This window comes from Canis lupus, chromosome 7, assembly GCF_003254725.2.
Source record: "Canis lupus dingo isolate Sandy chromosome 7, ASM325472v2, whole genome shotgun sequence".
Lineage (NCBI taxonomy): Eukaryota > Metazoa > Chordata > Mammalia > Carnivora > Canidae > Canis > Canis lupus.
The window spans coordinates 42,580,885-42,597,045 of NC_064249.1; the positions used below are offsets into that span (position 1 = coordinate 42,580,885).

At 49.2% G+C, this 16,161-nt stretch overlaps 1 protein-coding gene across 3 annotated transcripts in view; it reads right to left on the reverse strand.

Annotated features, from left to right (window-relative positions):
- The window catches only part of IL6R (interleukin 6 receptor), a 42,432-nt gene extending 41,277 nt beyond the window's left edge, over positions 1-1,155 (reverse strand). For 2 of the 3 annotated variants that reach the window (XM_025428792.3, XM_025428795.3), the window contains exon 1: positions 1,000-1,154. In XM_025428792.3, coding sequence (XP_025284577.1) covers positions 1,000-1,084 — 85 coding nt within the window. In that variant the 5' untranslated portion in view covers positions 1,085-1,154. Of the gene's footprint in view, positions 1-999 lie in introns of all 3 variants that reach the window. The other variant, XM_049112607.1, reaches the window with a different exon arrangement.
- Positions 1,156-16,161: the final 15,006 nt, after the last annotated feature.

Sequence of the window (16,161 nt, forward strand, 5' to 3'; positions counted from 1 at the left end):
AACCTGGCTCCTCTCAAACAAAGTATATTTTATAATCAGCAGAGGATAAAAATAGGCATGTAAGGAACCTGAGGCACAGTCAACAGGGGTTGCTCCTGAAGGAGTTAACCAGTGTGTGCTGAGAAAGGGGACCCATTTATTTTCCTCTGCCCAGCATAAGGGGCCCCACCATCCAGAAAGCAGAGAGCTCACCAGCCTCCAGCTCTAGAGTCCTCTCCCTCCTCAAAGAGAATGATCAGGCTGAGGATGTTTGTCCAGGACAGGAGCCATGGGTTCCCAGAGACCCGCAGGCTGCTCCTCAAAGAAGCCCTGGGATCCTAAAATAAACCTCTTGAAAAGCAGCCCTGGTGCTGGGCTAGAGGGCAGCCTGGACACACAGCTGGGCACACTGCCAGGGCCCAGAGACTGGCCTGGCTGCCAGAGGTGATTACTGTCAACAGGAGCAAAAGGTGCCCACTGCCCTCTGCCTGGGCCTCCTCTCCTCTGGAAAAAGAGGCCTGGATACACCAGCCCCGAGACAACCTCCCCACCCAGGTTAAATTCCCAAGGGACACACACACACACACACACACACACACACACACAGCCTGCCAGCCCTGGTGTCTGCCCAAGTAAGTGCGGTCGGTGGGAGCCCACGATGCCAGCCCCTTGGCAGTCCCTGCGTTGGGGGCAGAGCCAGCCACCGGACTGCCAGAGTTGACAGCGAGAGGAGAGAAGCTTGCGGGTACCAGGGACCTGCGCACCGGGGGAGGGGTCGTCCCCTTCCCCCCTCCCCCGCCCCAGGGGACCTCTGCCCTCCGTCGGGGCTCCCGGGGCGCAGGCAGGAGGCTCGCCCAGGCCGGGCAGCGTGTAGTCACGCGGACTCGAGGCCGAAGGCGCAGGACGGCGGGGGCGCACGTGTGTCGGGTGGGCGCGGAGCCCGCGGGGACCTCCAGCAACCCCGGGAAGGGGCGCCGCCCCCGCCCTCCCCCGCCCTCCAGGTACGCCCGGTGCCCTTACCCGGCGCGGGGCAGCCCCACGGGGCCAGGGCGGCCCCCGGCGCGGCCAGCAGGGCTGTCAGCAGCGCGCAGCGCAGGGCCAGCATGCTTCCTCCACGGCCGAGGCCCGAGGTCCAGGGCTGCGGGCCGGGCCGGGCGGGCGGCGGGGCGGGGCGGGCTGCGGGGCGGGCTCAGGCCCGGAGGGCAGCGCTCTTGCCCGGGTGGCCTGCTCCCAGCGCGCGGCGAGCCCCCGAGCTCCCTCTGCCCAGGCTCCGTGTCAGCGCCACTTCCCACTCGCGCATGACTCAGAGCCGCCGACCGTCCCGGCAGCGCAGGACGACACTGGAGGAACTCGCGCTGGAGCGTCCCCGCCGGCCCCGGGCGCTGTTACGAAAGCGGAGCGCGTGGCGCAACCGCCCAGCGCTCAACCGACCGCCAGGCCGCTTCCGGCCGCAAGCGCCACACCTGGGCCGCAGCACCCGCGATCCCCCGTCTGTCCCCCGTCCGTGGCCCCCCCGCCCCCGGCCCGGCGGCCTGAGCGCAAGGAGTGAGCACCACCGCTCTGTTTCGATTTTTGGTTTCCAGGATGGGATTGCGCTGTGAAAAGAGCACCTGGAGAGCCAAGAGGAGGCCAAGGACTCAGCATGGGGGTGAAGCTGTCCTCCGCAGCCTGAATTGTCTCTTGGGACCACTTGGGGAGCCCTGAAAACTACGGATGTCTGGGACTCCCCCTCTGAGATTCTGGGGTCAGGTTTGGACATCGGTAGACTATGGGAAAGGTCCCTTCTCTCCCCAGCCTGCTCTCCAGGTGTGCAACAGGGCTGTGAGGTCTGGTTCAGATCTCCCCCGCAACCAGACTTCTGCTTCTTGTGTGTGACTGCTGTCCCAAATCTCTGACTTTACACTCTGCTTGCCCGTCAGATACACAGATCAGAAAGTCTGTCTGGTCAGGGTGACTGTGATGATCCCAGGGGATGACATTGATACAGGTGACACAAGTCTGGGCCACAGGTGCTCAATGAGGTCAGAACCAGCATGTCCAGCCTCCCCATTTGACAGATAGAAACTGGTGCTTGGCTTTCAGGAGCAACCACACAGACCTCTGGAGGGCCCACCTGTGCTCCCCAGGGAGCCTGGGGCTGATAGGGTGGCCTCAGAGTTCAATCTAAAGGGGGGGGAAAAAAACTCCTAAAATAAGGTCTAGGCTGAGCAGTCTCTGGAAAACCAACCACCAATCAGAATGTGCTTTTCCATTTTTGGCTTCAGACTGATCCTCACCCAAATCAAGGTTCCTGGGCCAGCTGGAACGGGCATGACCTGACAGGGGCTCCAAGCTGAAGTGCAGCTCTCAGACCCCATGCATTGGGGTCTCTTTGTGGGAACACCCATCAGCAGTCTAGGCAGAAGCTGGCACACACCCTGCCCCAGCTCATGGTGGAAGCTGGTTCCGGTAGGCTTCCTTCAGCCACAGCCACAGGCAGGGAAAGAATCACTTGTTGAAGGGTAGATCTTTTGGCCACTAGCCTTCTCTTCCATCTGTAGTAGATGCACACCTGAGAATCACCAGAGGGACAGGCTGCATACCTGTGACCAGAAAGCCTTCTGCTCAAAGAGGAGAGTTTGAAAGAGGGATGTTAAAGCCCAAGAAGAGGTGTCTCAGATCCCACCCCGCTGACTGCACCACACTGAGCCTCCCGTCTCTAATCCACTGGTGAGGAGAGTGTGTTCTGTAGTCAGGACAGGCTGAGTTCCTACCCCAGCTGTGCCACTTGCTGGCTGTGTGACTTGGGCAAGTTACTTAACCTCTCTTGAGCCTCTGATTCCTGATTTTTTTTTTTCTAGATTTTACTTAATTATTCATGAGAGACACACACACACAGAGAGGCAGAGATACAGGCAGAGGGAGAAGCAGACTCCATAAAGGGAGCCTGACGTGGGACTCGATTCTGGGTCTCCAGGATCATGCCCTGGGCCAAAGGCGGTGCTAAACCGCTGAGCCACCTGGGCTGCCCTGATTCCTGATTTTTGAGAGGAGAGCAACAGCATGCAAAGTACTGGTGGTGTTCCAATGAAAAGATCGGCCCATCTTTTCTCAGCCTCATTTTCTGATTTCCATGTCTTGAATATAGTTACATATCTACAATATTATTTTTTAAAGATTTATTTATTTATTCATTAGAGACACACATAGAAAGAACAAGGCAGAGAGAAAAGCAGGCTCCCTGCAGGGAACTCGATGTGGGACTCGATCCTGACTCCAGGATCATGCTCTGAGCTGAAGGCAGACGCCCAACCGCTGAGCCACCCAGGCATCCCTCCAATATTATTTTTATGGCTCCTCACCCCCAGGCCATTCTTCAAGCTATGTCCTCTACCAGAGACTCTGCTCCTTTGTCCTACATCCTGCTCACCCTTAAGATGCACTGGTATGTCTTCTCCCAGAAGGTGTCTACTCTCTTCCACAAGTGCCTGGAACGCTTTCATCCACAAGGTTAGATTAAGTGGCCCATCTCTATGCTCCTCCAAGAGCCCAGGCTGACCTCGTTCACCACCCTGATTTCCCCAACACATCACAAGACCCATCTGTGTATTCTCACCACTGAGCAGGGCCCGGCCCATGAAGAGGGTTTCATATATGATGTGGCCTTCCAGCTCTCTGACCTCTGTCAAGCCCCACCAGAACTCTACATGAAGTGGAGACTCAAAATTCTTTTTTTTTTTTTTTTTTTTAAGATTTTATCTGGGGACACCTGGGTGGCTCAGCGGTTGAGCATCTGCCTTCAGCTCTGGGCATAATCCTGGGGTCCAGGATTGAGTCCTGCCTTGGGCTCCCTGTGGAGAGCCTGCTTCTCCCTCTATCTGTGTCTCTGCCTCTTGCTGTGTCTCTCATGAATAAATAAATAAAATATTTTTTAAAAAAGGTTTTGCCTATCTGAGAGAAAGAGCATGAGCAGGAGGAGGGACAGAGGCAGAGGGAGAAGCAGGCTTCCCACTGAGCAGGGAACCTGATGCAGGGCTTGATCCCAGGACCCCAAGATTATGACCTGAGCCCAAACCAAGTCAAATGCTCAACCGACTGAGCCACCCAGGTGCCCCTGAAAATTCTTGAGACAACATCCTAGACCTTGATCTGAAAAACACTGATAAAAAAGGGAAGAAAATCTACCTGTGTGGCTCATCCTGACCTGCCCTCGCCCAGACCTGGTCCCTGGTACCCATGGAGCTGCCAGCACATCTCACCCTTGGCTTCTCATCCCTGGGGGAGGGGAGAGACTCAGGCTCCGGGGTGAATCACCGAGTGGGAATAGGGCTGTGGGGTCACCAGGAAACAAATGAGAACAGAGTGGGCCGAGGTGAGGTGAGTGGGGTCCCTGGGACCCTACACACCGCACAGCGACTCTGCAGATCCTGGACCAGGGCTTCTCCCTCAGATAACCATGTTGCCAGTGAAGTGCTTTCTCAGGAAGAAGCCTTTGAATTTGTCAACCCCAAGGGCTAGGAGACATAAGTACACTGAGGATCAGAGAAGTTAAGGGCATTGTTCAAGACAGGCTCCGGAGTTAAGTCTGTCCCCCCGCCCCCACCCCCAGCTCTCCTTGTGGAGGGTGCACAGGCCCAGGACCAAGGACATGCCTGCCACACAAGCAGGCACTTGGGGATGGGTCACTCGGGGATGGGTCACTCGGGGATGGGTAGGCTGGGAGGGGAGAGAAGAAGAGCGGGACCTGGCCAGTGGGACACCGCCTTCTGGGGCCCCCCAGCCCTTTGCCACCATGCCCAGTGCGTGTTCCTGTAGTGCCCTTCGTCTCCCCTAGGGGGAGCAGAGGGCGGGGCCACTCCATCAGACTGCCTGCAGTCCTCTCCCACCTCTGACCCCAGAGGCTAACTTCAGAGTGGACCATCTGAGCAATCCTCATTTGTTTCCTTTTAAAATAAACCTGTGATCTAGTGGCAGGTCCGTAGCCATGTGGCATCCAGAAATCACTGTAACTGCAACAGTATCTCATGCAATTGTTGAGTATTTTCTGTTCAAGGATTTCAAAACACTTTTCTAGTTTTTTTGTTTTCTCTCTCACAGAGAGAGAGGCAGAGACACAGGCAGAGGGAGAAGCAGGCTCCTCACAGGGAGCCCGATGTGGGACTCTATCCCAGAACCCGGGGATCACGCCCCTGAGCCAAAGACAGACGCTCAAACACTGAGCAGGTGTCCCTTTTCTAGTGTTTTTAGAACTCTCTTTATCTTGTGTTACTAAAGGCTCATTTTCTATATCATTCCTAATTTTCATGGCATATGCTCTTGGCCAACTCCTGAAAGGAAGGTCTAATAGTCCATAAGCAGAAGCGCAGATAAAGCATGTCCTAATTTTAGTATTTCAAAGGGAGGTGAAATTTTACTTTTAACTTGCTAAAGTTGTTAAAGAAAAACAAGGAATGAAACTCGGTGTCATCACTACATCTGGCCCTGTGAACCCAGAAACCAGGGTCACTGATATTTGAAAAATGTAACATCATTGACTAGTTGCAGTTATTTGAATCAGAAATTGAATGTGAGTGAACGAAGGTTACTTTGTTTTCTTGAAAATTATCTCTTTTTTTTTTTTTTTGAAAATTATCTCTGTTAAAACGAATTCAACCTTTATTTCTTAAAAACAAAACAAAAAATGTAGCACGCTATTTCCTAAATTATGCTCCCTGGAATTGTAGTGGGATAATTCAATATGTGTCTAGAGTCTGCTACCTTGCAAATGTTCTTTATAAGAAAATAATTAGGGATGCCTGAGTGGCTCAGCGGTTAAACATCTGCCTTCAGCTCAGGGCATGATCCTGGAAGCCCAATACAGGAGTTGGAATAGAGCTTGTCCCACCCAGCTGGGTAGCTTTTTGGGTCCTTGTTGCCACACTGCCCTTTCCTGGGGCTCTGAGATAACAGTTGGGCCAACTCCCAATTTATTCATTTCTTGGTGAATCTAGAGCCCCTCTCCTGCCACCACTCAGGGGGAGGTGGCACCCCAGGAAGGGACTGGGTGGCATGGTGCCTGGAGGCAGCAGTGCCCATCTTTGATTGTTGGACCAGGGACTCTGAGGCCAGGAAAGGGGCGAAGAAGGAGAGTGGTGGGGTGGGGTGGGTGGGTGTGGGAAGCCCAATACAGGGTTGCTGGAAATTAAAAACACAGCAACAGAAATGAAGCAACGCAAATTATTTCCCCAAATCCCCAAAAGGCTCAAAGTGACAGTTTGGACTTTGGGAATGGAAGGTGTATAAGTAAGGAAGCAGGTCTCTATTCCTGGCAACAGATCCGTGTCTGGACAGGGCAAAGCAGAGGGTCCTTGAGCTGGGAGACACGCAAGCACAGCGGAGAACCCTGGTGTGGTCTCTGGAATACAGGGCAGTCTGTGTGTATGCGGAGTGTGACCAGCCTGCACCCTCTGCTTCCTTTCAGCAAACAGGATGCTGAGGGCCAAACCTTTTCCCTCCTAGAAGGCGATTGCTAGATTCTGCTCCAGAAAACCTGACCAGCCCAAGAGAAGACCTAACAATCCAGATGTTTGAGAATTCTTGCAGCAGACAGCTGCATCTAGACACCCACTCCACACAGATCTTCCGACCAGTATTTTGGCTCCTCTGCCCCTCTGGCTTGCCCTCTGCACAGGGATGCTCCTGGCCATGGACACCACGAGTAGGCTCTGCCCCCTGGCTTCTGTTTGGTTCAGCCAGTGTGAGACCCAGAAAGAAGGCAAGAGGGAGGGAGAGGCTGGGGCATGTATCCCTCTGTCTCCTGGGATGGGCCACCTCAGACTTCCTGTGTCTCTCAACCCAAGTGATCTCTTGAGATCTATCTATCTCTCTTGCCTTTGTAGGTAAATCCTCCTGAAATTACCTAGTTTGAGTGGACCATATGTTTACTGCCGAGGCCTGACTGATGTAGTGCCCTGCTCATAAATGAACAGTCAAGGATCACCAGACAACTGAGAAAAGATACAAAGACAGAAAAAGCAAGCAATTTGCAGAAATACTCTATATTTAAAAAAAAGGATCACTAATGTCATCAGAGTGACATTGGAAGATCTGGCATCCGTGAAACAAAACGGGATCCAATTCGCAGGGGTTGCTGGAAATTAAAAACACAGCAACAGAAATGAAAAGTGTTGAGGTGACAAAGTTAAAGATAAATAGAAGTGGGCAGCCCTGGTGGCTCAGCGGTTTAGCGCCGCCTTCGGCCCAGGGTCTCACATCGGGCTCCCTGCGTGGAGCCTGGTTCTCCCTCTGCCTGTGTCTCTGCCTATCTCTCTGTGTCTCTCATGAATAAATAAATAAAATCTTTTTTTAAAAAATGATAAATGGAAGTGTTGAAAGATAAAGTCCCAGAAGCTGGAGCAACAAAACCCAAAGAAAGGAAAGAAAAGATGAGAAATGTAGAAAAATAGTCCAAGAGGTGCACTATTTGAATAATAAGAAAAGAGAGAAGAAAAAATAAAGTAATTCAATCAGATTTCTCAGAACTCAGGGAGCCAGGTTTCTGCCCTGAAGAGCCAGTGGAGAACCTCACACAGGGGACCCTGGGGACAAACTCTCAGAAAGAGGGAGAGTGAGCCCCACAGCCGGCTGACATGCCCATCGTCAATCTCCTGCTTCACAGCTCATAATGCCTTTTCACTGATGACTGAGGAATCAGCACAGAACTCTTGAAGCACTTCTCCCTCATGAAAATGCTAAGCTTCTAGGTAGAAGGTGCTGGAGGGACCCAGAAGGAGGAATGGGCTCATCCTTCTGGTTCCAGCAGCTGCACTGCATGCGAAGATGGATGGAAGGGCATGCTGGGGTGCTGCCCCCTGGACACGTACCCCCAGTCCTCCTAAGACAGCCCTTCAGGCAGGACACTGAGCATCCCAGGCCTTCTGCTCCCTCTGTGTGGCAGGCTGTCTGCATCCTGAGGGTTTGCATCCTGCTTGCCCAGTGACTGCAGACCGGCTCCTGCCCGGGAGACCAACCAACTGCTCTGCCATCCACTGGGCTGCAACTTGACCTTCTCTACTGAGGTCTGAACACCTGCATTGAGGAAGGATCCCTTCCAAATGTAGTCTTCCTTGGCTGCCTCAGCCCTCAGTTACCATAGAGTTCTTTTTCATCTTACTATAATTATTTTGTTATAGTTTAATGCTTCTTTATGGTAAAATTCCCTGTTTGTTTTTTTAAATATTTATTTCAGAGAGAGAGAGAGACAGGGAGAGCAAGCAGGGAGAGAACAGGAGAGAGAGAAACAGGATCTCCACAGAGCAGGGAGCCCGACATGGTGCTTGACTCCAGGACCCTGGGGGGGATCAATCAGAGTTGGAGACTTCACCAACTGAGCCACCCATGCTCCCCCCAAATTTTCTATTTATTTTTTTTTAAGATTTTATTTATTCATGAGAGACACACAGAGAGGCAGAGACACAGGCAGAGGGAGAAGCATTCTCCCCGTGGGAAGCCCGATGCAGGACCCCGGGATCACGACCTGAGCCAAAGGCAGACCCTCAACCACTGAGACACCCAGGTGCCCCTAAAATATCCTATTTAAATCACTGTGTGATTCTGTGTCCTGATTGGGCCCAGACTGATAGAACCAGGAGTCAGAAGAGCTTGCTCTGGACAGCAGTACTAGAAGGCGACAGAGTCACACTTTCAAAACGGTGACAGGGAAACATTTCCAGCCCAGGGTCCTATACTCCTGCCAAAGCCCGAGTCACACTGGGACAGAATAAAGCTTTGAAACAAACGTCTGAGAGTCTGGAGCTTCACATACAATGTGGCCAATAAGAGAACAGGTCTGTGGGGTCTAGAGGCAGGAAACAGCAGCAGCGAGCGACCCCCCCCCCCACATACACACACACCCCACCCCTCCAGCCGAGGAGGTGGCAGCTGAGCCAGGGACAAGCCTGTCCTACTGGGGACAGAGGTGTCCACGTGGCACAACCAACCATTTCCTCCTCTCTCTCAGAATCGGGCTCTTGCCTCCAGAAGCACTCAGGGGCTCAAAGGACTCTCCAGAGGCTTCACTTCCCCACCTTCCCACACCCACCCACCCCACCCCACCACTCTCCTTCTTCGCCTCTTTCCTGGCCTCAGAGTCCCTGGTCCAACAGTCAAAGATGGCCACTGCTGCCTCCAGGCACCATGCCACCCAGTCCCTTCCTGGGGTGCCACCTCCCCCTGAGTGGTGGCAGGAGAGGGGCTCTAGATTCACCAAGAAATGAATAAATTGGGAGTTGGCCCAACTGTTATCTCAGAGCCCCAGGAAAGGGCAGTGTGGCAACAAGGACCCAAAAAGCTACCCAGCTGGGTGGGACAAGCTCTCTTCCAACTCCTACCCCTCAGGCCCTGGCTCATACCAGAAGGCGGAGTGCCCTGTGCCCATGCCCTGTGCTGTGTACCCTGTGCCCCGGCTGAGAAAGTTCACAGAAACCCTTCCATCTCCCGGCTCATCTCTGGCTGCTCTCCCTCTTCTGCCTGGGCACCCATGACAAACCGTGTCCTTGTCCTGAACACCGACTTGATGTGAGTGTATGTGGTTCTCGCCTGGGGCCCCACACTTAGAGCACTCTGCACCCCACGCACACGCATGCCCACACTCATACCCACGTGCACACATACTGCACAGCACTCGGTTCAGGCTGGGGACAGGCCTGCGTGCACCACAGGAGATACCTCCTCTCTCGCTCTGGACAGGGATGCACTGAGGGCGGATGCAAGTTCTGGGGAATGATACAGCCCACTTGCTGCTCTGGGAGGAGCTGGCCCAGAACCACCATCACCCAAAGGACAACAGCAAATGGCTGAGCCGAAGCCTATTCGCTGCTGTTTGCACCTTGCTGACCCCAGCCCAGGGGCAGCAAACCGTAGCCCTCAGGCCCCTTCGGGCTACCGCTTGTTTTTTAATAGCACATGATGGATGAATCTCATGAATATAAAAAAAGCCAATCACAAAATTGTACAGAGTACGTGATTCAACTTATATAAAATGCAAAAAGTGGCAAAACTGACCTATGATGTCAGGGGGGTGGGCAAGGATAGAGGTTGCCTTTGGGGAAGTGGTGGATAGTGTCTGGAGCAGGGCACAATGAGGTCTCAGGTGGTAATTACATGGGCACTTATTTCTTATTAGAGTTATTTCTAGATATTTGTTTTTGAAGCTGTTATTTTTCCTTCTAAGACACTTCTTTAAAAAATATATTTCTTGGGGCACCTGGGAGGCTCAGTCAGTTAAGTATCTGCCTTCGGCTCAGGTCATGATCTCAGGGTCCTAGGATCGAGTCTCATGTTGGGCTCCCTGGTCAGTGAGGAGTCTGCTTCTCCCTCTGTCCCTCCCTCTTGCTTGTGCTCTTTCAGATAAATATAAAATATTTTTAAAAATAATTTAAAATATGGGGATCCCTGGGTGGTGCAGCGGTTTGGCGCCTGCCTTTGGCCCAGGGCGCGATCCTGGAGACCTGGGATCGAATCCCACATCGGGCTCCCGGTGCATGGAGCCTGCTTCTCCCTCTGCCTGTATCTCTGCCTCTCTCTCTCTCTCTCTGTAACTATCATAAATAAATAAAAATTTTAAAAAATTTAAAAAAATAAAAATTAAAAATAAAAATAATTTAAAATACTTCTTTTGGGGATCCCTGGGTGGCGCAGTGGTTTGGTGCCTGCCTTTGGCCCAGGGCACGATCCTAGAGACCCGGGATCGAATCCCACATCAGGCTCCCGGTGCATGGAGCCTGCTTCTCCCTCTGCCTGTGTCTCTGCCTCTCTCTCTCTCTCTGTGACTATCATAAATAAATAAAATAAAATAAAAAATTTAAAAAAAATAAAATAAAATACTTCTTTTATTGAAATACATTATATATAGACATGAATTGCACTAAACTTAAGTGTATATATAGTTCAGTGGATTTTTGCATAAGTTTACATCGACGAAAGCTCCAGCCAGATCAAGATATAGAATATTTCAAACACAGGTTCTTCCAAATCCCCATCCCCCACAAGAGTAACCACTACTTTGATGATGACTACTGATTGGGTCTGCCTCCTCTTCATTTTGGCATCAATGAGATCACATGGAATGATATCTTTTGTGTCTGTTTTTTTTTTTAAGATTTTATTTATTCATGAGAGACATAGAGAGGCAGAGACATAGGCAGAGGGAGAAGCAGGCTCCCCACGGGGAGCTCGATGGGGGGACTTGATCTCAAGACGCCCCAGGACCCCGGGAATTAGGACCTGAGCCAGAGGCAGATGCTCAACCACTGAATCACCCAGGTGCCCCAAGATTTTTTATTTATTAATTTGAGAGAGAGAAAGTGAAAGTATGAGCAGGGAAGAGGGACAGAAAGAGAGGGAGAAGCAGACTCCCTACTGAGCAGGGAGCCAAGGACTTGGGGCTTGATCCCAGGACCCCGAGATCATGATCTAAATCAAAGGCAGACACCCAACCAATTGAGCCAGCCGGGCACTCCTTGTACATACATCTTTTGATGGATATATATGCACACATTTCTCTCACCTGCAGTGGATTTTCTGGTCATAGGGTGGGCATACATTTAGCTGTAGTTGGTAGTAATAAATATTGCCAAACAGTTTACCATGAACCAATGTCCAATCCTATCATCAAGACATGAGAGTTACAGTTAACTTCACATCGTTGTCAACACCTGCTGTGGCCACTCTGACTCACTCTAGCCCTTTTTGTACACATGTAGCGGTATTTAGCTGTGGTTTTAATTTACATTCCCCTAGGGCAGCCTGGGTGGCTCTGCGGTTTAGCGACACCTTTGGCCCGGGGCATGATCCTGGAGACCCGGGATGGAGTCCTACATCAGGCTCCCTGCGTGGAGCCTGCTTCTAACCTCTGCCAGTGTCTCTGCCTCTCTCTCTGTTTCTCATGAATAAATAAATAAAATCTTTAAAAAATAATAATTTACATTCCTTTATTGGTAAACATGTTTGTATGTTTATTATTTCTTTGGATATCATCTTCTTTGAAATGCCCAGTCAGGTCTTATGCTCGTTTTTAAATTGGATTATTTTTCTGTTCCCTTATTTATTTGCAGTTTTTTATGTGGCCTGATGTAAATCATTTTGTTGGGTATGTATAATCCAAACATGTTTTCAGAGAATGCACCTTTTCTCTTTTTATGATGTATTTTGGTAAACTGAAGTTCTTTGTTTTATTAAAATTTATAGCTTATTGTGTTGATGTTTTAATTTTTTGGTTAATATATTTTATACCTTGTTTAAGAAACCTCTTCCTAACTCAAGGTCATAAAATTAGTCATTGTTTTCTTCTAGAAGTTTTATAGTCATACCTTTTATATTTTAGCCTATGATTTTTTTTTTTTTAAGTAGACTCCACACCCAGTATGGCACCTGAACTCATGACCCTGAGATTAAAAGTCACATGCTCTACCAACTGAGCCAGCTAGGTACCTCTGATTTATTTTCTATTAATGTTTTGTATGTGGTGTAAGGTAAGGGTATTTATTGTTTCCATGTATATCCAATTGTACTGGCACTATTTATTTACTTTTTTAAATTAATTTATTTTTTAAAGACTTTTTTTATTTATTTGGCAGAGAGAGAGAGTACAGGTATAGGGAGAGTGACAGAGGGAGAGGGAGAAGTAGACTCCCCACCAAGGAGGGAGCCTGACATGGGACTTGATCTCAGGACACCAGGATCATGACCTGAGACGAAGGCAGACACTTAACCCACTGAGCCACCCAGGTGCCCCTTCTTGTTATCCTCTTAATATCTATCATGCTATTTCCCTTTTCATTCTTGATTTTTGGCAATATATGCCTTTTTTCAAAAATTTTTATCAGTCTTGGGGATCCCTGGGTGGCTCAGTGGTTTGACGCCTGCCTTTGGCCCAGGGTGCGATCCTGGAGTCCCAGGAATGAGTCCCACGTTGGGCACCCGGCATGGAGCCTGCTTCTCCATCTGCCTATGTCTCTGCCTCTCTCTCTCTCTCTCTCTCTCTCTCTCTCTCAGTGTGTGTGTGTCTATCATAAATAAATAAATAAATCTTTTAAAAAATTAAAAAAAATTTTATCAGTCTTGGCTGGGGGGAGATCATCAATTTTAGTAGTCCTTCAAAAAAACAACTTTTGTTTTGTTGATTCATACTATTACATGTTTGGTTTTTATTTCATTAATTTTCATTCTTAGATTTGCTATTTCCTTCCTCCTATGTTCTTTGTTTTTTTTTTCAAATCTTGAAAATTATTTATTATATTATTAATTTTTAGCCTACTTTTCTAACATATGCATTTATAACTTCTTTTTTAAAGATTTTATTTATTTATTCATGAGAAACAGCGCATGCGAGAAAGGCAGCAACACAGACAGAGGGAGAAGCAGGCTCCATGCAGGAAGCCCAGTGTGGGACTCCATCCCTGGACTCCAGGATCATCCCTGAGCTGAAGGTAGACGCTCAACTTCTAAGCCACCCAGGGATCCCTAACATGCATTTAAAGCTATACATTTCTCTCTAAGCATGACTTTATCTGCATCCTATAAGTTTCGGTACGTTGTAACTTCTATGCCAAACAAAATTAGACATTACATAGTTGGAAAATGGAAAACTATTTTAATAGCATTTTTAGATAATTGCAAATATTATTTTTTTCATATAGAACTCAAGAAGTGATAATTTCTTTTTTTTTTTAATTTTTATTTTTTATTTTTATTTTTTTTTATTTATTTATTCATGAGAGACACAGAGAGGGAGAGAGAGGCAGAGACACAGGGAGAGGGAGAAGCAGGCTCCATGCACCGGGAGCCCAACGTGGGATTCGATCCCGGGTCTCCAGGATCGTGCCCTGGGCCAAAGGCAGGCGCCAAACCGCTGCGCCACCCAGGGATCCCAAGAAGTGATAATTTCTTAAATGTGGAATTTAAAACCATATCAATAAATAAATAAATAAAACAATATCAATAAAATGTTCAAAAAATAAAAATAAATTTAAAATTAAATATTCTCTTTTTTGTACATAAAAAGATTGATCTATCTTGTAATTTTTTTTTTTTAAGATTTTATTTTGGGGGCACCTCTCTGGCTCAGTCAGTTAAGCATCCAACTCTTGATCTCAGGGTCATGAGTTCAAGACCAGCATTGCTCTACCACCATAGTTGTCACCTGGTCTCCCCTCCACAAAACAACACATCAGAGAGCCTATGAACTTGCCTTCCTAGAGCCTCATTGATTCCTTCTATTTTTTTTTAAGATTTTATTTATTTATTTGTGACAGAGAGAGAGAGAAAGAGAGGCAGAGACACAGGCAGAGGGAGAAGCAGGCTCCATGCTGGGAGCCCGACGTGGGACTCGATCCTGGGTCTCCAGGATCACACTGAGGGCTGCAGGCAGTGCTAAACCGCTGAGCCACCCGGGCTGCCCTCATTGATTCCTCCTAAAGCTACTCAGAGTGTGGCCTTCTAACTACCAAGTCACAAACTGCTTGTTGCCGATCCTCCTTGTGCTAAGTATAGAACTTGAAATACGCATTTAGAAATGTTATCACAAGATGGCGGCAGAGTAAGAGGACCCTAGGTTTATCTAGTCTCACCAATAGAGCTGGATAACTATCAAATCCTAAATACTCCAGAATCTACCTCGAGTCTGGCAGAATAAACTCCACAAGTGAAAGCGGAGAAGAGGCCACCCTGATGAAGGTAGCAAGTGCCAAGACAATGGCTGCTTGGTGGGGAAGGAGCCACAGTCACAGAGAAGGGTGAGAAACTGACCAGTGCGCAGGGGAGAACAGAGGGAAAATGATTCCCAATAGCAACTGGCTTGGGAAGCAGAAGGTGAGAGGGGCCGAATTTCATGAGTTCTTGCAACTAATAGGACTTAAAGCCTCGAGTTTACAGGTCCACAGAGAGCTGCACTGGAGTTCGTACTGCTCCAGGAGAGAAGGCAGAGCAAATGGCCCATGGACATGTAGCATGGAAACAGTGATCTGAGGAATATCTGGGGCACACAGTGGGGAGATTATCTGCTGTTCTCCAACTGTGTCCCAGAGGGGCAGCATTCACAGAGACCCCTCCGGGAATAGAGAGCTGGGAAGTGCCATTTCCCTCCCCAGTCCTCAGCGCCCTCAGCATAAGCACAGGGGTCACTCACTGCCTCACTTGCTTTTATCAAGCCCTGTCCCCTTATGCTCTGGTGGAACTACCACTCCTCCTCACACTTGCCTCAGTCCCAGCACAGCACATCCCTTCCCCCAGAACACCAGCAGGAAACCCTGCCCATACCTCCTCTCCCAGCCTTCCTAGAGTTTTGTGAGGCCTCTCTGTTCCAGCATTGGTGGCTCAAGTTTCATCTTACAAGTAGACCAGAGTACACCTAGTTTAAAAGTTGCCACATTTGGGCCAGTGTCCAACACTGCTCACCTCAGGCAGAGAGAGCCTCTGCAGATGGCTGGCCTGAGGGAGAGAATGGCCTGGACACAGCAGCAGAGCACTGGCAGCACACATCAGAGACACTCCTGGAAGCTCAGGCCTGGGGAACAGGAGATACTCTACAGCAGGGAAACCAGGACCTCTACTTCACAAGGCCCTGACCTCCAACAGCAGGAGACCTGGCTGGCTTTCCCAACAAAGAAACAGGCAGACACTTAGACAAAATGAGAAGACAGAGGACTGTATCCCAAATGAAAGAACAGGACAAGACCGCTGCTAGAGATCTGAGTGAAACAGATATAAGTAAAAAAATAAGTAATGATCATAAAGATACTGTCTGGACTTGAGAATAGGGTAGAAAGCATCAGGGAGACCATCAATACAGACATAAGGAATAAAGAGCAGGGATACCTGGGTGACTCAGCAGTTGAGGACCTGCCTTTGACTCAGGGTGTGATCCTGGAGTCCTAGGATCGAGTCCCACATCAGGCTCCCTACATGGAGCCTGCTTCTCCCTCTGCCTGTGTCTCTGCCTCTCTCTCTGTGTTTCTCATAAATAAATAAATAAACAAACAAATAAATAAAATCTTCAAAAAAAAAAGGAATAAAGAGCAGAGAAAAAGGTCTTGATAAATAAAATGAGAACATGCTTGATGGAACGGACAGCAGGCTGGAAGAAGCAGAGGAAGGAGTCCATGATCTAGAAGACAGAGTACTGGAAAGCTCAGCAAAAGAGAAAAAAAGAATTACACAAAACGAGAA